The sequence below is a fragment of the Coregonus clupeaformis genome, chromosome 28, assembly GCF_020615455.1.
Source record: "Coregonus clupeaformis isolate EN_2021a chromosome 28, ASM2061545v1, whole genome shotgun sequence".
Taxonomy (NCBI): Eukaryota; Metazoa; Chordata; class Actinopteri; order Salmoniformes; family Salmonidae; genus Coregonus; species Coregonus clupeaformis.
In genome coordinates, this window is record NC_059219.1 from 274589 (window position 1) to 301246 (window position 26658).

At 45.9% G+C, this 26658-nt stretch overlaps 2 protein-coding genes and 1 non-coding gene across 3 annotated transcripts; 2 read left to right on the plus strand and 1 right to left on the minus strand.

Annotated features, from left to right (window-relative positions):
* Nucleotides 1–4689: 4689 nt before the first annotated feature.
* On the plus strand, nucleotides 4690–4764 carry trnae-uuc. Its single transcript has one exon. It is a non-coding gene; the product is annotated as a tRNA-Glu (tRNA).
* Nucleotides 4765–4864: 100 nt separating this feature from the next.
* LOC121542426 (caspase-2-like) lies at nucleotides 4865–5398 on the plus strand. The gene is made up of 2 exons (XM_041851824.2): nucleotides 4865–5053; nucleotides 5169–5398. Exons 1-2 carry the CDS (start codon nucleotides 4955–4957, stop codon nucleotides 5301–5303), a joined length of 234 nt encoding a protein of 77 aa, XP_041707758.1. The 5' UTR covers nucleotides 4865–4954; the 3' UTR covers nucleotides 5304–5398.
* Nucleotides 5399–20675: 15277 nt separating this feature from the next.
* Nucleotides 20676–21695, minus strand: LOC123482065. Its single transcript, XM_045208293.1, has 3 exons — nucleotides 21598–21695; nucleotides 20980–21465; nucleotides 20676–20701 (listed from the first exon to the last, which is right to left on the minus strand). Exons 1-3 carry the CDS (start codon nucleotides 21689–21691, stop codon nucleotides 20676–20678), a joined length of 606 nt encoding a protein of 201 aa, XP_045064228.1. The 5' UTR covers nucleotides 21692–21695.
* Between the last annotated feature and the right edge of the window lie 4963 nt (nucleotides 21696–26658).

The window sequence follows — 26658 nt, forward strand, 5'->3', positions numbered from 1 at the left end:
GACGACGACCGCCGAAGCCTGCCCGAACCAGGAGGAGGAGCAGCCTCGGCCGAAACCGTGACAGTGCCCCCCCCTTGACGCGCGGCTCCAGCCGTGCGCCGACCCCGGCCTCGGGGACGACCAGGAGGACGCGGAGCAGGGCGCGCGGGATGGTCCCGGTGGAACTCCGACAGGAGAGATGGGTCTAAGATGTCCCTCCGCGGCACCCAGCACCGCTCCTCCGGGCCGTACCCCTCCCACTCCACGAGATACTGGAGACCCCCCATCCGGCGTCTTGAGTCCAGAGATGGACCGAACGGTGTACGCCGGAGCCCCTCGATGTCCAGTGGGGGGCGGAGGAGTCTCCCTATCTCATTGTCCTGGAGTGGACCAGCTACCACCAGCCTGAGAAGAGACACATGGAACGAGGGGTTAATATTCTTATACTCAACAGGTAGATGTAACCTATAACACACCTCGTTCAATCTTCTCAGGACTTTAAAGGGCCCCACAAACCGCCGATCCAGCTTCCGGCAGGGCAGGCGGAGGGGTAGGTTTCTGGTAGAGAGCCAGACTCGATCTCCGGGTGCGTACACTGGCCCCTCACTGCGGTGGAGATCGGCACTCGCCTTGTGACGAAGGACGGCCCGCTGCAGGTGGACGTGGGCAGCGTTCCACGTCTCTTCCGAGCGCCTCATCCAATCATCCACCACAGGGGCCTCGATCTGGCTCTGCTGCCAAGGTGCCAGAACCGGCTGGTAACCTAACACACATTGGAAGGGGGTTAGGTTGGTAGAGGAGTGGCGGAGAGAGTTCTGGGCCATCTCGGCCCAGGGAATGTACCGTGCCCACTCCTCCGGCCGGCCCTGGCAATACGACCTCAGAAACCTACCCACATCCTGGTTGACACGTTCTACCTGCCCGTTACTCTCCGGGTGGTACCCTGAGGTAAGGCTAACCGAGACCCCCAAACGCTCCATGAACGCTCTCCAAACACGGGAGGTAAACTGGGGGCCTCGATCAGACACTATATCCTCGGGTACCCCGTAATGCCGGAAGACGTGGGTAAATAGGGCCTCAGCGGTCTGTAGGGCAGTAGGAAGACCCAACATAGGGAGAAGACGACAGGCCTTAGAGAACCGGTCCACAACGACCAGGATGGTGGTATTCCCCTGAGAGAGGGGAAGGTCTGTCACAAAATCCACCGAGAGGTGGGACCATGGTCGTTGTGGAACGGGCAGGGGTTGTAACTTACCCCTGGGCAGATGTCGGGGCGCCTTACACTGGGCGCACACCGAGTAGGAGGAGACATAAACCCTCACATCCCTAGCCAAAGTGGGTCACCAGTATTTAGTGCTAAGGCAATGCACTGTCCGGCCAATACCCGGATGTCCAGAGGAGGGTGACGTGTGAGCCCAGTAAATGAGTCGATCCCGAATCTCGAGCGGAACGTACTTCGACCCTCAGGACACTGTGGAGGGCTGGGGTCGTGCACGCAACGCCGCTCGATTTCGGCATCGACCTCCCACACCACCGGTGCCACAAGGCAAGACTCCGGTAGTATGGGAGTGGGCTCAACGGACCTCTCCTCCGTGTCATACCGCCGGGACAGCGCATCTGCCTTATCATTCTGGGACCCAGGGATGTACGTGATTTTAAATACGAACCTGGTGAGAAACATACTCCATCGAGCCTGGCGAGGGTTCAGTCTCCTAGCTGCCCGGATGTACTCCAGGTTCCGATGGTCAGTCAAAATGAGGAAAGGGTGTTGAGCCCCCTCAAGCCAATGCCTCCACACCTTAAGGGCTTGAACTACAGCTAACAGCTCCCTGTCCCCAACGTCATAGTTACGCTCCGCCGGGCTGAGCTTTTTTGAGTAAAAAGCACAGGGGCGGAGTTTAGGTGGCGTGCCGGACCGTTGAGAGAGAACGGCCCCTATACCAGCCTCAAACGCGTCTACCTCAACCTGAAAGGGTAATGCGGGATCCGGATGCGCCAGCACCGGAGCCGACGTAAACAGGTCCTTCAGTCTCCTAAAGGCCCTGTCCGCATCAGCTGACCACTGCAGGCGCACCGGACCCCCTTTCAGAAGGGACGTGATGGGAGCTGCCACCTGTCCAAAACCCCGGATAAACCTCCGGTAGTAATTCGCAAAGCCCAAGAACTGCTGCACCTCCTTTACAGTGGTTGGAGTTTGCCAATTACGCACAGCGGACACACGATCCACCTCCATTCTCACCCCTGACGCGGACAACCGATAACCCAAAAAGGAGACTGACTCCTGGAAAAACAGACATTTCTCTGCCTTGACATATAGGTTGTGCTCCAACAGCCTCCTCAATACACGACGCACCAGGGTTATATGCTCGGCTCGGGTAGACGAGTACACCAGAATGTCATCAATGTACACGACCACCCCTTGTCCCTGCATATCCCGGAAAATGTCATCTACGAAGGATTGGAAGACTGAGGGAGCATTCATCAACCCATATGGCATGACGAGATATTCGAAATGACCTGACGTGGTACTAAACGCTGTCTTCCATTCGTCGCCCTCCCTAATGCGCACCAAGTTATACGCGCTCCTGAGATCCAATTTTGTGAAAAACCGCGCTCCATGCAATGACTCTGTCATGGTCGCAATCAGAGGGAGTGGATAACTGTATTTCACAGTAATCTGATTGAGACCACGGTAATCAATGCACGGGCGCAACCCTCCATCTTTCTTCTTCACAAAAAGAAACTCGAGGAGGCGGGAGAAGTGGAGGGCCGAATGTATCCCTGTCTCAAAGATTCGGCTATGTAAGTCTCCATAGCTTTTCTCTCCTCTTGAGACAAAGGATACACGTGGCTCCGTGGGAGCGCTGCTCCTGCCTGGAGATCAATCGCACAATCCCCCTGTCTATGAGGAGGCAACTGCGTCGCCCTAGTTTTACTAAACACGAGAGCTAAATCCCCATATTCAGGCGGAACGTGCAGTGCGGGCACTTGGTTTGGACTTTCCACCGAAGTCGCCCCCACGGAAACACCCAGACATCGCCCCTCGCACTGAGCAGACCACCCATCGAGAGCCCTCTGTTGCCACGAAATAGCAGGGTTATGGGTGCTTAACCAGGGAATTCCCAGCACCACTGGGTACGCAGGAGAGTCGATCAGATACAGCTGTATAGTCTCTTCATGACCCCCCTGCGCACACATCCTAAGTGGTGCTGTGATCTCCCTAATCAACCCCGACCCCAACGGGCGGCTATCTAAGGCATGAACGGGAAAAGGTTTGTCAACAGGTAGGAGAGGGATCCCTAAATCTAAACAAAACTTCCGATCAACAAAATTCCCAGCTGCGCCTGAATCTACTAGCGCCTTATGCTGGGAATGAGGTGCAACCTGTGGAAAACACACAGGTATACAAAAGTTCGCAACAGAAAGCTCTGGGTAAGTGGGACGTCTACTCACCTGGGAGGCCCCCCAGTGCGTGGCCTGTTGTCTTCTCCCCGGAGAACCCTCCCCAGCACCTGGCCGCAGTGTGCCCTCCACGACCGCACTTGGTGCAGGAGACAGGCCCCCTCGGGCTCCTCCTCCTCCTTTCTCTAGCGCCGCACCCCGAGCTCCATGGGCTCGGCTCGGAGGTGCCGGAGGGCGGAATGGACGGACCCCCTCGGGACGTCCCACGGGTGGCCAGCAGGGTGTCCAGACGGATGGACATATCGACCAACTGGTCGAAGGTGAGATGGGTATCCCTGCAGGCCAACTCACGTTGAACGTCCTCCCGTAGGCTACATCGAAAATGGTCGATGAGGGCCCGTTTATTCCACCCTGCGTCCGCCGCTAGAGTCCGGAACTCTAGAGCAAACGCCTGTGCGCTCCTCCTCCCCTGTCTCAGGTGGACTAGACGCTCCCCCGCCGCTTTGCCCTCAGGTGGATGGTCGAACACGGCCTTGAAGCGGCGGGAGAACTCGGCGTAGGAGATGGTGTTGGCGTCCATCTTCCTCCACTCGGCGTTAGCCCACTCCAACGCCTTGCCCGTGAGACAGGAGATGAGGGCGGAAACGCTCTCGTGTCCCGAGGGCACCGGGTGTACAGTGGCCAGGTAGAGCTCCACCTGCAGGAGGAACCCCTGACACCCGGCAGGGTAATGTAGCGTCTGTTGGTCCCTACTAGGTAATGTAGCATCTGTTGGTCCCTACTAGATAATGTAGCATCTGTTGGTCCCTACTAGGTAATGTAGCGTGTGTTGGTCCCTACTAGGTAATGTAGCGTCTGTTGGTCCCTACTAGGTAATGTAGCGTCTGTTGGTCCCTACTAGGTAATGTAGCGTCTGTTTGTCCCTACTAGGTAATGTAGTGTGTTGGTCCCTACTTGGTAATGTAGCGTCTGTTGGTCCCTACTAGGTAATGTAGCGTCTGTTGGTCCCTACTAGGTAATGCAGTGTCTGTTGGTCCCTGTTAGATAATGTAGTGTGTTGGTCCCTACTAGGTAATGTAGTGTGCCTTAGACCACTGCGCCATTCGGGAGAGTTGGTCCCTACATTACCTAGTAGGGACCAACTCTCCCGAATGGCGCAGTGGTCTAAGGCACTGCATCGCAGTGCTAGCTGTGCCACTAGAGATCCTGGTTCAAATCCAGGCTCTGTCGTAGCCGGCCGTGACCGGGAGACCCATGGGGCGGCGCACAATTGGCCCAACGTCGTCCAGGTAGGGGAGGGAATGGCCGGCAGGGATGTAGCTCAGTTGGTAGAGCATGGCGTTTTCAACGCCAGGGTTGTGGGTTCGATTCCCACGGGGTGCTAGTATGAAAAAATTAATAAAATAATGTATGCACTCACTAACTGTAAGTCGCTCTGGATAAGAGCGTCTGCTAAATGACTAAAATGTAAATGTAAATGTAATGTAGTGTCTGTTGGTCCCTATTAGGTAATGTAGTGTGTTGGTCCCTACTAGGTAATGTAGTTTGTTGGTCCCTACTAGGCACTGCAGCCATGAGGAACACCAAGAGAGGATCCTGGTTCATCCAAGAGCTCAACTCAGCACTCCGCTTCAGAGCCAGAGACACACACCTATCAGACATACTGGTGCAGGTAAACACAAACAAACACACACCACATATCACTGTCATAGTAAGTGCATTTTCCCTCAATAAAGTAGTTATCAGCAAATTCAGTGCTAGTAACCTTTTGTAACCTCTGTCCCCAGGTGAATGGTCGTATTAAAGAAAGAGAAGGCTATGCTCATGGCACCCCCCACCATCGCTGTAAGGAGATGTCTGAATTCACCAGCTCCCTCTGCAAAGACCTCTACCTGTTCCCCAAGTACCACCCTCAGTACTGACACACACACATTCCGGCGCACCTACATCGTCACACACACACCGCACCCACTACTGACACACACACACACTGTTATACACACTCATAGAGGATTCATTCATTTACATTTGCTGTGCAAATTCCCTTTCACAGACAAACTCTTGGAAAGGAAAATGGAACAAGTTTATGTAAATATATGTACTTGGTAATGGGCATGAAGTATACGTTACTGGTATGCAGCTTATGTGTGTACCTACCTATCAGCTAAGCTTCCTGTATGTGTATCTGTGCCAGTTATGAATGGGATTGAAATGTTCTATGAAATAATTTTAGCTAGCTAACACACCAGAGTATATTTAAATCTTTCGCTTTTAATTTCGTACTAAACAGTATCTTTTGGGTTTCAAGATGATTCTTTTTTTAAACATGTATTTTGTATGCAGATATATTTTTATCCAGTTATTTTGTATCAAATCCTTTTGAAGCTCTTTTTTGTAAGAATTTTAAAGCCCTTGTCCCCTTTTTGTATGAAAAAATGTTTATTATAACATGCATAATGTTATATGCATTAGAATACGAAATCCCCCTGACCAAATGAAGGTATGTATCCGTGTCCACCTGATGGGCAGACAGATGGCAGTGTAGAGTTGTTGGCTGATGATGCAGCATAGAGGGAGCTGCATTTCAATACCTTACCGTTTTTACCCCCTCATCCTAGTAATCTTGAGTCTTCCACTGAAGGATATTGGAACAAGTAGATATGATATTGGGAGATTCCAGTTTGTTAGCAATGATTTGATGTGTTATTGATCCAACGAGTGTAATGGAGTCATGACCATTTCTCTCACAAACAATCATCCTCCTCCCCCCTCCAATCTCTGTACCTCCATGAGGGGCTTACTATGTAAACAAGTTAGGGCACGTCTTTACATCAAGTTGCCTTATGGCATGTAGAATAATTTTTGTAACCAGACTGTTATTACTTAGATGTGATGAAAGAAATGTGTCACATTTTGGGGGGGATTAGTTACATTTATATGTAGTCACACCAATGAATTATATTAGAATTCTATGTAACTGCTTGTGATCTCTGGTCAACTTGAGATCTAAGTTATCCACTGTCAATGTTTCTTTGACCATTAAGATTTCAGTTCACAAAATGGATGTACATGGATGTTTAAAGATATATGGATTGATTTTAAAGCAGCTACTGTATTTTCCTTAGAAATTTGATATGCAATATTCCATAGCAATGTGTGCCATGTGAAAGATGTATTAAGTATTGTCTTTAAAATACTTGGTTGATCATTTATATAAGACAATGCATCACATTCAAGTGTATGAGCAGCAATATTGATGTTTCTCAGAATGAGCAGTGTATGAATTGTATGAATTAAGCTGTTGACCAACCAATCACAGAGACAGCGCGGTGTGCCCATCTTTAAAAGGGACAGTTCCATAGAGATCCTATTAAATTAGTATTCTAATTCTATGGACAGTTCACCCCAAAATCAAAGTTTGCCAGTTTGTTAGAAGTTTTCCATTTGGTTTGAAGCCTCTAGTTCAGTTAGTTCAAACTTAATGTGTACAATATGGCAGTATCTACACAACAGGTATGGGGGGGAAAGTCATATTTGTTGTTATTGTAAATGTTCAGAAAGTGGATTTTGTGGTGAAGGTGGCTATCCCTTGAAAGTGAAGTACTGATGGCTGGGGTTCACTGCCATAAGATAAGGATCTGCTGGGGATGGGGGAGAAGATGACTGTATTTAAGTGGAAAACAAAGACTGCCAAATGTTCAAGAAAATAAACAACCCTCTGTTTTTTCTATGAATTGACTTTCTATGAGTTGTGTTGACATGCACTGTGTGCTGTGTGTGTGAAACTGTGTACGAGAGAGCGCTGTACATATGTACACTGCATGATATTATATTTTGATCTCTCGTTGTTGTTTGTTTATATCTGTGTACATCCTTTCCCCCTCTCAGTATACTGGTATAGTATAACTCATAACTCTGTAGTAAGGAGTATTTCATGACTATGATATGCATCATGAGTCACACACTGACCACCACCACCACTGTGATAATGTTCTCTGTGTATCAGGTAGTGCCTCAGCCAGCTGTCCATAGCCATTCTGCCTGACACACATCACACACATCTCACACTCGCCCTCGGTCAGAGTGACATATTTTTCTCTGGCCACCACCGTGCAGTGAGATTAGGTTGTTATGCGGTGGCGTGTGGTCTCCAAAGCAGAGAAGGATTTAAGGGATTGGTGGGGCCTCTCTCTCTCTCTCTCTCTCTCTCTCTCTCTCTCTCTCTCTCTCTAGGAGGGCCATGTGCCATGCTGTCTCATCAGGCTGAAATGAAAACAGGTGATTTCAGATCAGTAAACACAATAGAGAGAGAACTACTTTAGACTATTGTGATGCACCCCTACAACCCAGACTGAAAACCATTATATCAGAAGGGATGGGATAGATGGCCATGTGCATTATGGTGACGGCTACATCTGGCCTAGGGAAGTCCATTACAGATTGCTGACGGGGAAAAGGTACAGTGGGGAGAACAAGTATTTGATACACTGCCGATTTTGCAGGTTTTCCTACTTACAAAGCATGTAGAGGTCTGTAATTTTTATCATAGGTACACTTCAACTGTGAGAGACGGAATCTAAAACAAAAATCCAGAAAATCACATTGTATGACTTTTAAGTAATTAATTTGCATTTTATTGCATGACATAAGTATTTGATCACCTACCAACCAGTAAGAAATCCGGCTCTCACAGACCTATTCGTTTTTCTTTAACAAGCCCTCCTGTTCTCCACTCATTGCCTGTATTAACTGCACCTGTTTGAACTCGTTACCTGTATAAAAGACACCTGTTCACACACTCAATTAAACAGACTCCAACTCTCCACAATGGCCAAGACCAGAGAGCTGTGTAAGGACATCAGTGATAAAATTGTAGACCTGCACAAGGCTGAGATGGGCTACAGGACAATAGGCAAGCAGCTTGGTGAGAAGGCAACAACTGTTGGCGCAATTATTAGAAAATTGAAGAAGTTCAAGATGACGGTCAATCACCCTCAGTCTGGGGCTCCATGCAAGATCTCACCTCGTGGGGCATCAATGATCATGAGGAAGGTGAGGGATCAGCCCAGAACTACACGGCAGGACCTGGTCAATGACCTGAAGAGAGCTGGGACCACAGTCTCAAAGAAAACCATTAGTAATACACTACGCCGTCATGGATTAAAATCCTGCAGCGCACGCAAGGTCCCCCTGCTCAAGCCAACGCATGTCCAGGCCCGTCTGAAGTTTGCCAATGACCATCTGGATGATCCGGAGGAGGAATGGGAGAAGGTCATGTAGTCTGATGAGACAAAAATAGAGCTTTTTGGTCTAAACTCCACTCGCCATGTTTGGAGGAAGAAAAAGGATGAGTACAACCCCAAGAACACCATCCCAACCGAGAAGCATTGAGGTGGAAACATCATTATTTGGGGATGCTTTTCTGCAAAGGGGACAGGACGACTGCACCGTATTGAGGGGAGGAAGGATGGGGCCATGTATCGCGAGATCTTGGCCAACAACCTCCTTCCCTCAGTAAGAGCATTGAAGATGGGTCGTGGCTGGGTCTTCCAGCATGACAACGACCCGAAACACACAGCCAGGGCAACTAAGGAGTGGCTCCGTAAGAAGCATCTCAAGGTCCTGGAGTGGCCTAGCCAGTCTCCAGACCTGAACCCAATAGAAAATCTTTGGAGGGAGCTGAAAGTCCGTATTTCCCAGCGACAGCCCCGAAACCTGAAGGATCTGGAGAAGGTCTGTATGGAGGAGTGGGCCAAAATCCCTGCTGCAGTGTGTGCAAACCTGGTCAAGACCTACAGGAAACTTATGATCTCTGTAATTGCAAACAAAGGTTTCTGTACCAAATATTAAGTTCTGCTTTTCTGATGTATCAAATACTTATGTCATGCAATAAAATGCAAATTAATTACTTAAAAATCATACAATGTAATTTTCTGGGTTTTTATTTTAGATTCCGTCTCTCACAGTTGAAGTGTACCTATGATAAAAATTACAGACCTCTACATGCTTTGTAAGTAGGAAAACCTGCAAAGTCGGCAGTGTATCAAATACTTGTTCTCCCCACTGTAACAGGGAAGGCTTCCTGGTAACACCACTGGCTTCCTGGCTTGGTGCGAGGAACAGGAATGGGCCGGGCCGGACTGGGAACACGCACCACTAGTCTGGTGCGAGGAGCAGGAACGGGCCGGGCCGGACTGGGGACACACACCACTGGCCTGGTGTGGGGAGAAGGTACGGGGCGTACCGGGCTGGTGACACGCACCACTGGCTTGGTGCGGGGAGCAGGCACGGGCTGTACCGGACTGGGAACACGCACCACTGGCTTGGTGCGAGGAACAGGAACGGGCCGGACTGGGAACACGCACCACTGGTCTGGTGCGAGGAGCAGGAACGGGCCGGGCCGGACTGGGAACAGGCACCACTGGCTTGGTGCGGGGAGCAAGCACGGGCCGGGCCGGACTGGGAACACACACCACTGGCTTGGTGCAAGGAGCAGGTACGGGCCGTACAGGACTGGTGAGGTGCACTGGTGACACAGTGCGTAGAACCGGAGCAGGATATACTGGACCTTGGAGGCGCACTGGATACCAGGAGCGTTGAGCCGGCACAACCCGTCCTGGCTGGCTGCCCACTTTCGCACGACACGTACGGGGCGCTGGCACAGAACGCACTGGGCTGTGCATGCGCACTGGCGATACAGTGCGTATCTCTGCATACATGGGTTCCTCTATTAACCCACGCTCCTTATGTTGCCTAACCAGCTCCTCTCTCCATGCATCTACTTCCTCCTTCTCCCTACGAGCCTCCTGCAGTGCCTCCTCTTGAATGGAGCTCTCCCGCTCTATTCTTGCTATCAGCCCCCGTAATGTGGTGGCCTCCTCTCTTACCCTGCAGATCCGATCCTTCTCTTTCTCTCGGCACTCCTCCTCCAGTGAGGACTCCTCCGGGAGCCCCCACGAGTTAGGGAACAGAAACTCATCGTCGTCGTCATCCTCCGACTCCTCAGTGTGAAACTGTTCCCACTCTTCTTCCCATGGTCGTAGGGACTCAACCTGGAAACCCACCGGGTGCAGTGGTCGGGGCTCTTCTCTCTCGCTCCCCGACCACTCCTTTAGCCCCCCCAAACAGACCACTCCTTTAGCCCCCCAAACAGAGGTTTGGAACTTGGGGCTGCCTCTCGGGCTTCCTCCTCGGCCGGCTTCTGTGTTGCCGTTGCTCCTCTCCTGCCTGGGCTTCCACCTTCGCCCAGGGTCCTTTCCCCGCAAATATCTCCTCCCAAGACCAAATCTTCCCCACCTGTGTCCGGGGTGTTTGCTCCTGGGCACGCTGCTTGGTCCGTGTTTGGTGGGATCTTCTGTCACGTTCGTTTAAGGACGGGTCAGACCAAGGCGCAGCGTGAAATGCATACATGTTTATTATAAAAATAAACACACGAACAAAAACAACAAAACAACGTAACGTGAAGTCCTCAGGCTAAACACAATACAAGCCTATACACGGAACAAGATACCACAACTAATGAGTGCCAACAGGCTACTTAAGTATGATCCCCAATCAGAGACGACGCGCGACAGCTGCCTCTGATTGGGAATCACACCCGGCCAAACATAGAAACACACAACCTAGACTGAGAACATAGAAAATACAACATAGAACTCCACACCCTGACTCAACATACTAGAGTCCCATAGGTCAGGGCGTGACAATTTATTTCAGCTTTTATTTATTTCATTACATTCCCAGTGGGTCAGAAGTTTACATACACTCAATTAGTATTTGGTAGCATTGCCTTTAAATTGTTTAACTTGGATCAAACATTTCGGGTAGCCTTCGACAAGCTTCCCACAATAAGTTGGGTGAATTTTGGCCCATTCCTCCTGACAGAGCTGGTGTAACTGAATCAGGTTTGTAGGCCTCCTTGCTCGCACACGCTTTTTCTGTTCTGCCCACACATTTCTATAGGATTGAGGTCAGGGCTTTGTGATGATTTTTCCACAACTTTGGAAGTATTCTTGGGGTCATTGTCCATTTGGAAGACCCATTTGTGACCAAGCTTTAACTTCCTGACTGATGTCTTGAGATGTTGCTTCAATATATCCACATAATTTTCCTCCAAAGGTCCTTTGCTGTTGTTCTGGGATTGATTTGCACTTTTCGCATCAAAGTACATTCATCTCTAGGAGACAGAACGCGTCTCCTATGACATCTGAGTGGTCCCATGGTGTTTATACTTGCGTACTATTGTTTGTACAGATGAACGTGGTACATTCACGCATTTGGAAATTGCTCCCAAGGATGAACCAGACTTGTGGAGGTCTACAATTATTTTTCTGAGGTCTTGGCTGATTTCTTTTGCTTTTCACATTATGTCAAGCAAAGAGGCACTGAGTTTGAAGGTAGGCCTTGAAATACATCCACAGGTACACCTCCAATTGACTCAAATGATGTCAATTAGCCTATCAGAAGCTTCTAAAGCCATGCCATCCTTTTCTGGAATTTTCCAAGCTGTTTAAAGGCACAGTCAACTTAGTGTATGTAAACTTCTGAACCACTGGAATTGTGATACAGTCAATTATACGTGAAATAATCTGTCTGTAAACAATTGTTGGAAAATTACTTGTGTCATCCTAACCGACTTGCCAAAACTATAGTTTGTTAACAAGAAATTGGTGGAGTGGTTGAAAAACAAGTTTTAATGACTCCAACCTAAGTGTATGTAAACTTCCGACTTCAGCTGTATATAGTATAGCGCAATACTTTTGTCCAGCTCCGTGAGGCACTATGTGGAGCATAACAAGGTGCCAAATAAAAATGATCACATGACCGATCCAGGTGTATGGTGGATATGAGCCAGATTGATCATATAGGTGTTTTATAGGCTAAGTGTACTCTCTTGTTTAGCACTAAAGCCTCATTGTCACATCCCTTTAGAATCACCCTGGGAGATTTGCCGTAAAGAATGTCCCCACCCCCTCCTCCACAACCACAGCGGGTCCTGCATCACTTGGCATGTTTTTCAGAGCAGATCTACAGATGCAGATAACTGTGCAGTAGGCCCAGATTACGAAGTACATTAGAGAGTACTTTTTCTCTGGAAACCTTCAGTTAGGTCACTCATGTTACTGTTATTCCTTGAAATGTGCAGTAACTCCCCCCCCACCCCACCCCGCGCTCTCTCTTTCTCTCTTCCTCTCTCTGTAGGGGGACCCTGGGGTTATGGGCCTGCCTGGTTGTAAAGGAGACGAGGGAGCAGAGGTAAGTCTATAGGAGGTGATGTAAGGTCACATAACCAAAGTCAAAGTCATCACACTGCTTGTCTCGTTTCCTACCGTTTGTCCTTTTCTTCACAGTCTTTCCAGACTGATCACCACCGGCCCTTACTTAGTCCCATTTCCACACTCCCCCTTTAAAAAATAAATCTACTCCATCCCATGTGCACGCACCCACACACACACACATACACCACGGCTTACTGTATTTGTCACGAATTCCGCCGAGACTGCTCCTCCTCCTTGTACATACCTCAATTAGTATTTGGTAGTATTGCCTTTAAATTGTTTAACTTGGGTCAAACGTTTCGGGTAGCCTTCCACAAGCTTCCCACAATAAGTTGGGTGAATTTTGGCCCATTCCTCCTGACAAAGCTGGTGTAACTGAGTCAGGTTTGTAGGCCTCCTTGCTCGCACACACTTTTCAGTTCTGCCCACAAATGTTCTATAGGATTGAGGTCAGGGCTTTGTGTTGGCCACTCCAATACCTTGACTTTGTTGTCCTTAAGCCATTTTGCCACAACTTTGGAAGTATGCTTGGGGTCTTTGTCCATATGGAAGACCCATTTGCGACCAAGCTTCCTGACTGATGTCTTGAGATGTTGCTTCAATATATCCACATAATTTTCCTTCCTCATGATGCCGTCTATTTTGTGAAGTGCACCAGTCCCTCCTGCAGCAAAGCACCCCCACAGCATGATGCTGCCACCCCCGTGCTTCACGGTTGGGATGGTGTTCTTCGGCTTGCAAGCATACCCCCTTTTTCCTCCAAACATAACGATGGTAATTATGGCCAAACAGTTCTATTTTTGTTTCATCAGACCAGAGGACATTTCTCCAAAAAGTACGATCTTTGTCCCCATGTGCAGTTGCAAACCGTAGTCTGGCTTTTTTTATGGCGGTTTTGGAGCAGTGGCTTCTTCCTTGCTGAGCGGCCTTTCAGGTTATGTCGATATAGGACTTGTTTTACTGTGGATATAGATACTTTTGTACCTGTTTCCTCCAGCATCTTCACAAGGTCCTTTGCTGTTGTTCTGGGATTGATTTGCACTTTTCGCACCAAAGTACATTCATCTCTAGGAGACAGAAAGCGTCTCCTTCCTGAGCGGTATGACGGCTGCATGGTCCCATGGTGTTTATACTTGCGTACTATTGTTTGTACAGATGAACGTGGTACCTTCAGGCGTTTGGAAATTGCTTTTTGATTGGACCCCAGGTCTAATACACAGGGAAACATTGCCTTTGGCATTGGGGCGGTCAATGCATAACAATTAGTCTCCCCCAAGGCCCTAGCGGTGTATTTTATCCACTTTAACCAGAGATTCTCATCAGGGACCCCCTCCACTTCCCCATTGTTCCATTCTTGGAGGAGAAAATCTTTCATAGTGGACGGGTTAGTCGAATTGACTCCGTCATCCCTTGACTGATTTACTCGGTCTATTGCTGTTAGTGGATTAATGACAACACCTGTGCTTTCCATATCTTTTGACTCCATCAAATGTAATCTTAGACAAGTATCCCATCCGTATTTGTCCGCGCAAGCCCAGTAAGTTCTTTTCATGTCCTCTTTAGTGACTTTTACTATCGTTACTACCATCTCCTTGGGGATGTCGTTATACCTTCTTATCCTCCATCTGGACGTCCAGCCCCCCCCCGTCTCATATCTCCGTCCCCCAGTATGTCTAAATACCTGAGCCCAGGAACAATCCGCCGAGGGAGCTGAACATAAATACAATGGGATTTTATAATCCCACGTTGCTTGCTTATCTGCCCTGATAAGATCCCTGATCCTAATTTTGAATCTTACTCCCCACCCTTCTCTGACTCCTATTTTGTAGATCACTCGCCCTTGACGGTCAGTATGTCGGGTCGCTTCCCTTTTATTTCTTAATAATGGTAAGGCCATAGCGTAATTGGTGCGAGGTGGTGGTGGATCTTGACCTACCACGACTATTGCCGAGACTATGATGCAGCTCAGGGTCACCCATATTCCCAAAAACCGCCAACCCTCTCCTGTCTTGAGTCCTTCTGCTCGGTACCACCCCATACTCACACCCTAGGAACACACTACAGTGATGATAGGTCTGGGTAGGAGATCTTCGTTGACAGAAGTGACCCCCGGACCCTGTGGCCCAGTTCTGCTCGCCAACTCTGCGTGTGCTAAGTGGTGCTTGTATGTGGTCTTACCTTCTTGCAGTGGGTAACATGGACCCAGGTTGCTCTTTCTGCTATTCTAATGGCAAAGGCGGTGACCAACAAAACCTGATAGGGCCCTTCCCAACAGGCCTGCTTCCAGTTTTCCTTCTAGTGACTGGATGCTCACCAGTCACCTGGTTAGATAGTGGGTCACCTTCTCCTTTAGTTCACCTGTGGGGCACAAAACCTCTGACATACGGGTGTGGTTAATAAACTATCTTCACACATGTTCAGATTAATGTAACAATTTCTGACTTCATTCTCTTTTTAGACTGTATCTAAAAAAATGGTTTTTTTTTAAAAGTATTTTGTCCTCTCCTTCGTATATTATTTAATCCTACAATTAGCCTCTTCCCCCCTCTTGACACATAGTTCTGCTTATGTGTCAATTTTTTTACCACCTTCCTAAACATTCCCTTAGGTAATTTATCAACCAATTGCCATGCCTTTCATTTTTGAGATTGTCTTTTGCTTCTTTATTGCTCCTCCCACTTCCTTTGTCTTTATGGCGGCTAAATTCAACTTTCATTCAGTTCAGAATCAATTAGTAATCCAATCAAACAATCTCTTATCTTGTAAAAACACTTATGTTTAGTTCAACCTCTGTTCTACCCCGGCTCTCCCGGGCTTGACCTGAAGACTGATTGTTGGACATGACAAGTCCATATTTAGGTCACCTAAGTGTTCTGCCTAGCAACAAAGAATAAAAACCTCTATGTTCGTGATTAACCCAGTTATCTCTAATAGCCCACCAAAAAAAAAACTCATCTTTAAATCACGACCAATGTCATATCCCTCTTTACTCTCTACTATTTGGGTAACATCCCTGATATATGTATGAAAAGCTAAGACTGTTTGGGAAGAGAGCAACAACATAAACTGTTCTTCCTCCTCAGAGTTCCAAATGATTTTACCATGGGCTGCCATTGCCTTCCCATAGATAAGATCACTTAAGTTTACCCGTATGCAGTACATAATGGAGTACCCAAGCTTTACAGCAGTCTATCCTTACCAAAAAGCTCATCATTCTTCATCTAATTTTTTTTTCCTAGTCCTTATCTACCTGATCCTATTGCTAAATCAATGATCTAGGCAATAGTTGTCTCGCCTTAGATTGTACATTCCTCTGATTACTGCAGCTTATTCCATTAATTTAGTTTCAAATATCACCCAATAAACCGTTCCATCCCACAGCATAGTAAACACCACCTATGAACTGTTGAAAATCCCCTAAATTCAACAGTATCAATCTAATTCCTTACAACTAATCCATAAAATCCCTCAAAATTCCTCGAGTATACAATGATTATTTAATTGATTACTCTAAATCTGCTACATGTGATCTCATTTCAAATGATCCATTATCAATTATTTGATCCACCCCCTAAGAAAATCTCTCTCCCCTTCTATTCTGGAGTTCTACCTCTACCAGCTATTTCCCCTAGTGGCCATTAAATACTCAACTCCCGTATGTTATTTTTCTTACTCTATCCTGTCTACTATTCCGCTCATGATGGATTGCATATCTCTTGACCTCGGCTAACGAAGTAGTTCCCCATCCCACTAAAGTCCTCTTAATATTCCAGCTTATTTCTGGTCTCATTCCACTAAGGAATGCTATTTTTTAGCTGCTGATGGTACGGAGTATCATTTCCCTGTCCCTGGGGAGGCTCAGGTATTTCACTTGGCTGATGGTCTCACTGTTTTCCTGTTTACATTCATGTACTTTGGAGAAGTCAGCATGTCGATGGTAAGGTTCCCTTAAATTATTACACAACTCAGTTATTTTCCCAACATATTGCCCATCATTTGCCCATGGTAGGACTGCTCCATTGGCATCCCCTGAAACCCACTGCCCCCCAACAGCTGCCCAATCTTTCCCAACTAGGGTTCTGACTGCCCTCTCAATATCCCCTGTGTTTAGCTTAAAGCTTGCTGCTAGACTCTCCAAATCCCTCCTGAACCCCTCTATTGCTGTCTTAGGGTGCACTACACCCTCTATAGCTCTTACTACCTCTTTCTCTCTATCTAACTCTACCCTTAACCTGCCTATTTCCTCTCTACCCTTCTATCATTACTGAATCAATGATAATACATTTATATTCTAGTCACCCAGCAGACGCTCCTATCCAGAGCGACCTACAGTTAGTGAATACATTTTATTTTTTTTATTTTTTACTGCCCCCCGCGACTTATTTTTTAGCTCCTTCCTTTAAATAATTATCACGTATACTGATGGATTCAAGTCTCACACGTACACAACATTATACAATCATTTGCTAAACCTATTTGTAACCTAGAGGTCGTAACTGCTCTAGTTTCATGAAACACACAGAGTTCTAGCAAATCCCCAGTCGTATACGCGACTTTTGACCTGTTTTATGTATCCATAGCACACGACAAAAAATCATCCCTTTCCCTGTTTATTGTAGCACTGTACCCAGTACAGTCTCAATAAAAAACTAGTTTACATTGGTGATGGCCTTCACCCCTTGTTATTTCGGACTAGATTATTCTGGTAATAGCTATTTACCTAGGGTCAATTGCGGACCCTCCCTGTTTCGTAATAATTATTACTTCCTTTGAGACTTTGGTAACTATTCTCTGCCCTCTCACAAGAATCACTATTCTCATACAAGTTCAAATCATTTCACCAAAATCCATGAATAAAAATTACTGACCTTTTCCTTGCAGTTTGGATTTAAATGCTTTTTCAAACTTGTTAACGTCTTTATCGTTCATAAAGAGTAATCACCGGCCTGTTTATAACCTTAACATTGAAGGCCAGGACTCTTTCACGGATGCTATCACCCGCCCGTGCACGGGTTTCGGTGTTCTTAGAACGATAAAGATGTATTAAGATCCGGCTCGAAGGACCAATCTGTCATGTGAATTTCTATCTCTAATTCAACCTAAGCTTGAATCATTACCAGAGGTTGTAAGGCTCTGGTTTTAATCATCAATGATTCAAGGTCCACAACCCACAAGTATTTATCTGTATATTTATTCATGGAGAGCTCTGGGCCAAAGACCCAAACATACGATTTTATAGCTCCTGAACTTGACTCCTCCCACCTTTAGGTGGGTTTTCTAAACAGTTTCCGCCTTCCCCCTTGAATGTTTAGTACCGCCCCCTCTGTTAGTGGTTTGACACTACATGATAATTCTAGCATTTATACTGTATTTGGGGTGAAATCCTTTAGTCATTATTCTTAAAATCCAAAAAAATCTAACAACAGTTCAGAGAGCGTTGGGCTGCAGAACTTCACCCTGGAAAAATAGTTCATAATTCGAATCATCAACAAGATTACCAAGTTCAGCAAAGACAAGGTGGGTGAACGTTTGTCCTGACTTCCCTGGGTGAGAGAGGGGCCTTAACTAAATGTTGTTTCTCTGTGTGTGTTTCTGTTTGCAGAAGGAGCTAGGATCACGAGTGGGTGTAGTTCAGTACAGCCATGATGGCACCCAGGAGCTGGTATCTATGGAGGACCCCAAGATCACCACAGTAGCACAGCTCAAAAGGTCAGACCAGATAAGAGTCAAAAGTCCAAAGTACAGCAGTTACCTGATATCAGTTGACTGACTAACTGTTGTGTTTGTTGCCCCCTACTTGCAGCGCGGTGAGAAACATGCGCTGGATTGCCGGTGGTACGTACACGGGAGAGGCGCTGGATTTTGCCCGGCAGGCATTCGGCAGCTCCCAGCTGGACCGAAAGGTGGCCATAGTCTTGACGGACGGACGGTCGGACACCCGCCGGGACGCCAAACCGCTGTCCTCCCTCTGCTCTGTGCCAAATATAATGGTCAGGGATGGCAATGGGACTGGGCAATGGGATGGGGAGAGTGGGCATTGGGCTGAAGGACATGTTTAGGTTGGGGGTGAAGAGATGAATGCAGGACTAAGGGTCCATTTCAATAGACATAAAGATAACCATCTCTCGCTCCTCCAAGTCAGCCATTTTGTGTCAAAGCCTCAGTATGTCCTCCATCTTGGCTCCTCAGGTGGTGGGCATTGGCATTGGAGACATCTTCAGACGGGCGTCCTACGCCACCATGCTGGAGGAGATCACCTGTCTGGGCACAGCCTCACCTGGACTCTACCTGAAGATTACAGACCACGCGCAGCTGCTGGAGGACTCCTTCTTCAACAACGTTACTGGCTATATCTGCCAAGGTAGACTATGTACAGGCTTGCCCTAATTTATAATATCAAGAGATAGCTACATGCTATGTTCCTTTGCTCTCAACTAAAGTCTGTGTTGTGTTTACAGATAAGAAATGTCCTGATTACAGCTGTCCAGGTAAGACTGCTCCTCTCCCTTGTTTTTATGGTCACAGTTTCCTATGCCTTACAATACGTTATTTATTAAGTACTGCAATTGAAAGATTTAGTGGAATGTATGTAAATGTATCTGAACCTCAACTGTTGCCCTAAAATGGTCCACTCTTTCTCCAGCCAACTTCGAGGAGGCTACAGACATAGTCTTCATGTTGGACGGCTCCTCCAGTGTGGGCCAGGACAACTTCTACAGAGCCAGAGAGTTTGTTGAGAACATGGCCGCCAGACTGCTGTCTTCGGACCGGGGAGGGCTGCTCCGCCTGTCTGTCATGCAGTACAGCGATGGGCAGCAGCAGAGAGTGGAGGTGCCCTTCACTGCCAGGGTTGAAGATGTCCAAACGAGGCTAGCGGCTACCCGCTATATGGACGGGGCCACCGACTTACCGGCTGCCCTGGCATTCCTGACCTCCACCCTCCAGAGGGAGGGCCGCTCCGCTGTTGCCAAGAAAGTGGTGGTGTTCACAGACGGCAGGTCTGTGGCCTCTGCCCGGGCTGCTATCCACAGAGTCGCCGCCGCCGCCCTGGCAGAGAACACACAGCTGCTGGCCGTCACTGTGGGCGAGGGCTTTGACGAGGAGGGCGTGTGCCAGCTGGTGACGGGACAGGCGAACGGGTTTGATTACCACGTCGTGGATAGTCGTGTCCACCGAGTGGCGCTGTACAGTGACCTGGCCAGATGGGTTGTCATGCAGAGTCTGTCTAGAAAGCTCTCTAAAGCGCTCTAAAGCTCTGTAAAGCTCTGTAAAGCTCTCTGACACTCTCTGAAGCTCTCTAAAGCTCTGTAAAGCTTGCTGAAGCCTTCTGAAGCTCTTAAAGACCTCCCTGTTGTCTATGGATTGTCCTGTAGTGTAATGTATTAGGCCATTAAGAAATAAGATAGATATGGTGCGCATTTTATACTTTTTGTGTTTTCCTTCTGCCTTTGAGGGCCTCCTGCTTTGCATGTGAAATAAAATGAATATGTTTGTCATGAGAAGCACTTGGGTAGATTAATAAACATTACACTGTAAGTTTGGTGATAAGATTAACAGTTTTATTTTGCTCAAATTTGCTGGAGATGTTGAAAAAGGTTTTAGGAAAAAAATCAAGGAAATATTGGACAAAAAACAAATCCTGAATACAAATCAATTTATGATTTTGAAATACATGCAGGCCAGCAGGGCCATTTAGTGAAAGAATGACCCAGACGTGTCAATAAAATGCACTAGAGGGCAGTAGAGCAAAGAGGGCTGAGTAGATGAGCTCTACCACATACATTTGTAAAATACTGTTATTCTGTTAGTGATAGTTGTTGTAGAAGGACCTTTTACAGATCTGTCCAAAAAGACACTAGCCTTCCCCTCGTACTCTGTACTTATCCGAGGGTGCTGTGCTACTGACCTCAGGATGTACCCAACTTCAACACCATGGACAGAGTTAGAAAACCACCTGCTTGAAATCCCAGACGCCAATCAGTATACTCATTCATTCCCTTATGAAATAGCATGTATTTAGTATATCTGGCTCTGACTGTACTCTGAGAATAACAAGAAGCAGGGATCATGAAAACGTTTTATTTTCTATAGCTGTGTTTTGTACTGTGAAAATGAATCTGTAATGAAAATAGGGATAATGATCTCAGTGACTGTAATGGTCAGTGGGGTCCTCTATCTCAGAGAGCCACTTCTGAATCTCACTGCTCTTCTTCTCTGTCTCCTCGCTGCTCTTCTTCTCTGTCTCCTCGTTGCTCTTCTTCTCTGTCTCCTCGCTGCTCTTCTTCTCTGTCTCCTCGCTGCTCTTCTTCTGTCTCCTCGCTGTTCTTCTTCTCTATCTCCTCGCTGCTCTTCCTCTCTGTCTCCTCGCTGCTCTTCTTCTCTGTCTCCTCACTGCTCTTCATCTCTGTTGCCTGGATCCTCTTCATGTCATTCCTGCAGCGCAGCTCCTTCAGCTTCCTGTAGTAGACCCTGCAGCTGAAGCCCTCCATAAAGCTCAGGGTGATGTGTGTCTGCAGAGGGGACAGGCTGGGGTAGTACCACAGGCAGCTGGCACACTTATACAGCAGCTCCCCATTGAACTTCTCCAGGGCAGAGGAGGCTCTGAGGAAGCGGAAGTCCAGGTGGACCGTGACCGACGGCTCTTTGGGCGCCACTGACCTACTGCCTCCCTTCCTCACCGTGTGTCTGTAGGAGATGTCTGCTGGCTTCAGGGGAGGGCAGAGAGCGTGAGGGTGTTTTGAGCCAAGTATACTAGGGGGTTCTGCTGCTCTTAATGCCTGAGAGTGAGAAGGACTCCACTGGGTACCTGGTTAGAGATAGAATGGGGTCCTGCTGTCACACTATGGCAATCCTGATTCATATTTACTGCAAATCAAATGGGATGTAAATAAATGTCATGATAGTGCTACGTTTGACAAAAATACTTAAAAGCGCTTACCTGTTCTCTTCCTTAGCCTTTCAGAGACAAAAGGTTCTCTTAAGAAAACTTGTGAGGACTTCATGTTTTTACAATAAATGGACCATGGAACCATTGAATAGAACCTAGCCAAGTGAATGGGTCTTGTGGTTTTGCAAATGTTCTAGAAATGATTGGAATTCCAAAAGCAATGATGTCATAATGATCTCTTTGTGTATGATGATGAACTTAAATCCATTCATGGTTCTGGTGATATTATTAATAATAATATAAAAATGTATTAAACTTTTATAGTGCTATTCATTACATAAGTAAATATCAAAGCGTTGTAAAACAACAACAAAAAACAAGCAATTCAAAAACAACAACATAATTAATCATCATGAGTAGATCGACATCAAGAGATGGTTTAGTTTAGTTTATTAGGATCCCCATTAGCTAGCTACTGTGATGAGGTGGTGTTGAAGGAGTCAGGCGCAGGAGGGTAAATCACAGAATAACAGGCTTTAATCCGCAAAATACAGGTTTACGCAGAACTGTGTCAAACACATTACAGGGCACAAAACAGGTGCACTGGAAAATACAAGGCACACAGGAAAATACTCCCGTCGATCAAAATACACGCGCTTCACTAACCTTCACAATAAACAATCACCCACAAGGACAAGCGGGCAGAGGGAACACTTATACACGGACTAATTAGGGGATTAGAACCAGGTGTGTGATAACGAGACAAGACAATTGTGATGATGATTGGGGCGGCAGTGGTTAGTACTCCGGTGACGATGAACGCCGAAGCCTGCCTGAACAAGGAGGGGAGGTAGCCTCGGCCGAAGTCGTGACAAAACATACACTTCTCTGCCTTAGCATAAAGGTCATTTTCCAACAGTAGGGCCAGCACCTTGCAATTCCCACGGGGGGCCAGTATGAAAAATAATGTATGCACTCACTAACTGTAAGTCGCTCTAGATAAGAGCGTCTGCTAAATACATTTACATTTACATTTACGTGACCAAAATGTAAAATGTAACACTGACAGTTTGGTCCACTTTCCAAGATTATTCCGGTTAAAATAGGACAGCCTGTTCACAACCCTATTGGTTTGGTGTGGGGGTTGCTTCAGACCCTAATCCACAATCTAGGGTATAGATTATGGCTGTAGGCAGGAATCATGTACTGGTGACATCAAATCAAATTTATTTTGTATTTGTTATTTTATTTTGGTGGGGGTAGATCAGCTTAATATTGCAGATAGATTGTAACTTCCATCAATGTAATTGTCTGCATCACTTCCAATCCCCCATGTTTATATATATACATACATACACATACATACATAAACATATATATATATATACATACACATACACATATATACACACACACACACACATACATACATACACATACATATCCTTTAAAAAATATATATATATTCCCCTTTATTACTTTCCAACCCCGCCACCCTTTCCCCACTTGGAGTAAACTAGTGAACAACAACGCCTAGGCCTCTACTTCCAGCCCATACCCACTATCTACATTTTATGGACACAGTCAATTTTACAGTAATTACATTTTGTTTGTTCTTTCTCCTGAAGTTCTTCTACTCTCAACCTCTCCGATCATTTTCATGATGTCCATCCGGTTTGCTTCTATATGCCATATCTTTCTAACTGTGCTCCTTCACAAAAGCTCCCAACCTACAAGCCATACACTTATTATGGACACAGCGTGCCTACATTATTAGTTATCTTGTTATTGTTTGTTGTTAGTTGTTATTAGTCCCATCCTTCAATTCCATTCAACACCTCCCATCTTTTAACACCATCCATATAGGATTTCTATTTGCCATATATATTTCAACTGTACTGTGATGTCTTACAAAAGTTCTGAACATTTCTATTCTCATTGTTGCTACAGATTGTGAATTGAAAATAAACATTTTTGCTAATAGTATTATTATGTTATTGATCGATTGACTATGACTTTTCAGATCACCCAGTAGTGCTATTTGCAGGGTTAGCTCCAGGTAAATATTGCAATCCTTTAGCCATTCCTGGACCTGTGTCCAAAAACAAGCTACAAATGGACAGTACCAAAACAAATGATCTAATGATTCTGTCTCTTCGCAGCATAATCTGCAGAGCTGGGAAGATTGTATCCCCCATATAAATAACATTCTATTGGTAGCAAGAATTTTATATAATAATTTAAATTGAAAGATTCTAAGTTTTGAATCCGGTGTCGTTTTGTATATCAGTTCATAAACAAATCAAATTTTACATGACATCATTAAGAAGCAGTGGGCAGAGATATAATGTATTTAATCTCCCCCTGGCTCCACCCATATGTAGGATGACAGCGTTTTGTGTTAGAGGGACTGTCACACATTGTGACTCTGGTGAAGCTACACAGCAGACAGAGTAACAGAAACTGCACAGCAGACAGCACAGCATGGCAGCTTTTGTCTCGGTGAGTTCCTCTCTTCCAGGCATTTACACAACTTTGTTGACTCTAAATGCTTTGATACAAGCATTGTTTGCGAGTTGATCATTTGGGAGTGTGGTAACAGATTGTTGAATTGTGCTAAGTAAAGAATGTATACTTTGTTTTATTGTTTCCATGGTGAATTGAAGGATTGTTTGATAGAAGAGGAAAATAATTGAGGCCTAGTCTTATAATTTAGCAATGTCTTTCTCTTTCCACAGAGACAACATATTACTGTAGGCTACTGTAACATTTTCTGAATGTATCATGTTATTCTTGCTTTATTTGTATATGACACAAATACTATGCATAGAACCAAAACATATAGTTATTATAAAAACGTAAGTTATTGTCGCTACTATTTTTATAAACTATGCTGAGGAAGAGTGAAACACTTTTCTCCGTACAAATGTCATTAAAAAATGGTGGCCAACATAATGTGGTGATAGCCTTTAATCCAGTGTGCGACATACAGTGAATTCATTTCATACCCCCCCCAATTTACTTACTATGTTGTCCCACCTAGCTATCTTAAGATGAATGCACTAACTGTAAATCGTTCTGGATAAGAGTGTCTGCTAAATGACTAACATGTAAAATAAATAAGCGTGTCCTGGTTTAGAAGTAGGTCTATGATGCGCTTGATGCTCTCCAGACTCTAGAGAGCTGTCCTGATATCCTATTGGTGGAAGGAAGTAATTGACAGTTGGCTAGGGCCAACATGTGTGTTATCACATCTGAATTTAGCCTTGTGTTCTTTATGGAGAGAGGCCTCTAGGGTCTTGTGTTACTTTTAACCAGGTCTACTGGACTTTAATTTTTACAGGGAGGAGCGTGGCCAACTTTTAATTATTTGTTTATCATCCTCACCCACTTACTTTCCTCAACGTCCTTCTTTGAATCTCTTTGGGAACTGTCTCAGCATGTCTGTAATGTTGAATAGCTAACCCCTATGGCAGTCTCTTTTACATTGACCTCTACCCTTCCTTACCTCTCTCTCAGTTGGCCACGTGTCACCACTGCGGCGTATCTTCCAGACATGGCCTTGTCTACAGGGAGTCCATGGCGGCTCTATCCAGGAATGTCATGGCTCCCAGTTACACCAGGAGGCATAGTTCCCTGGTTAGAACCCTGCCACTGCGAGCTAGGGGAAGACTCATCCCCCAGAGGCCTGTTGGGGAGGCCAAGCCTCGCCCTAGAGCTCCAAGGTAAACCTCTTACTCTATTACCTAGTATTATAGAGATGTTTGGGTTTAATGGCGCATGTTTTGGATTGTTGAATTTAATAGAAGTCATTTACAGTGTATCTTTAAAATCACCGTTTTTTTTGTCCGTCTTTAAAATGGCATCAAACTTTTAAACTCTCTCTTCAAAGGCCCAATCCTCCAGAGTTCATTGCCGTATCTTCCTCCAAGCCAGTCAGCGTGAAACATTTTGTATTTGTGCACCTAAGGAAGCTCTTTTCATTGGGTGACACCCAGAGGCGCAGAAAAAGTGGTCTGAAGCTTTCCTCCTGAAGTATTGCAACTATAATTGGATGGTAAACATCAATGGGCTTGATGATCCACAAGGTGGCGCTCCAGTAATTCAATTGGAAAAACAAGTGGCGGAGGAGTCAGCAGGAAGATGCTCAACTGTCAAGACAAAGACATGCAGGTACTCAGACCTCCCTCACCTGAGAGGGATTGAAGTATGGTGACTGCAGGCCTATACCTTTGGCAGGAGATGGTTCTGGCATTTTCTTGATGACCAACTAAGTGTTGGATGGAATGCAAGGCAATATTTTTGCAACACTTTAGCTTTCTATATATTTATTGTTCTGAGGTATGATGTGCAAAATCAGACATACTATTTCATTTAGTCACATGGTAGAACACTTTTATCAGTATCAACTTTTAATGTGATTAAGTTTTTGAAATATAATTGAAAGTCTGTAGGGTCATATCATATTGTTGCCTCCAGCTCAGGCGAAGAAGAAGTCATTGCATATCCTGTTTAACAGTAAATTGTATTGGATTAAAGTGTGCGCTTAATGACTGTATTATTATTGTTGTCAAATGTTTAATGCAATGTTATAAACATGTACAGCAGTATAATATACCCGCTTGTTTAGAAATAATTATGAAATCAGAGTTCTATGCAGAAACTCATCTAATAAAGACTTTAAAGCTATTTGGATAAAAATACACATTTTAGATGCGTTTCAAGTTTTGTTTCAAATTATTACTGAACCTACTCAGACACTAGGGGAAGCCATAGGATAGATGCTAAAACATTGATTTGGCTCAACCAAAAACATACGTGTTAAATGGTCCCCTGAGCCATGGCTGGCAGTTTGTCTTCTTTTACTTGTCCAATAGCAATAAATATCTTCATTTTTATATGTTCAGAAATTATATTTAAAATTACATGTATGTTTAATTAAATGTTACAACAGGTGGCTGAAATATATTCTATATTTTGTGATTACGATCTTGTCTCATCGCTGCAACTCCCCAATGGGCTCGGTAGAGGCGAAGGTCAAGTTATGCGTCCTCCGAAACATGACCCGCCAAACCGCGCTTCTTAACACTAGCTCACTTAACATGGAAGCCA

Coding starts and splice junctions, on each gene's coding strand:
- LOC123482065 (XM_045208293.1), bottom strand. CDS start 21,691: ATGGTTCCATGGTCCATTTATTGTAAAAACATGAAGTCCTCACAAGTT. Junction 21,466..21,597: donor AAGGCTAAGGAAGAGAACAG/GTAAGCGCTTTT, acceptor ATCTCTAACCAG/GTACCCAGTGGAGTCCTTCT. Junction 20,702..20,979: donor GGAGATAGAGAAGAAGAACA/GCGAGGAGACAG, acceptor TGTTATTCTCAG/AGTACAGTCAGAGCCAGATA.
- LOC121542426 (XM_041851824.2), top strand. CDS start 4,955: ATGAGGAACACCAAGAGAGGATCCTGGTTCATCCAAGAGCTCAACTCA. Junction 5,054..5,168: donor TATCAGACATACTGGTGCAG/GTAAACACAAAC, acceptor CTCTGTCCCCAG/GTGAATGGTCGTATTAAAGA.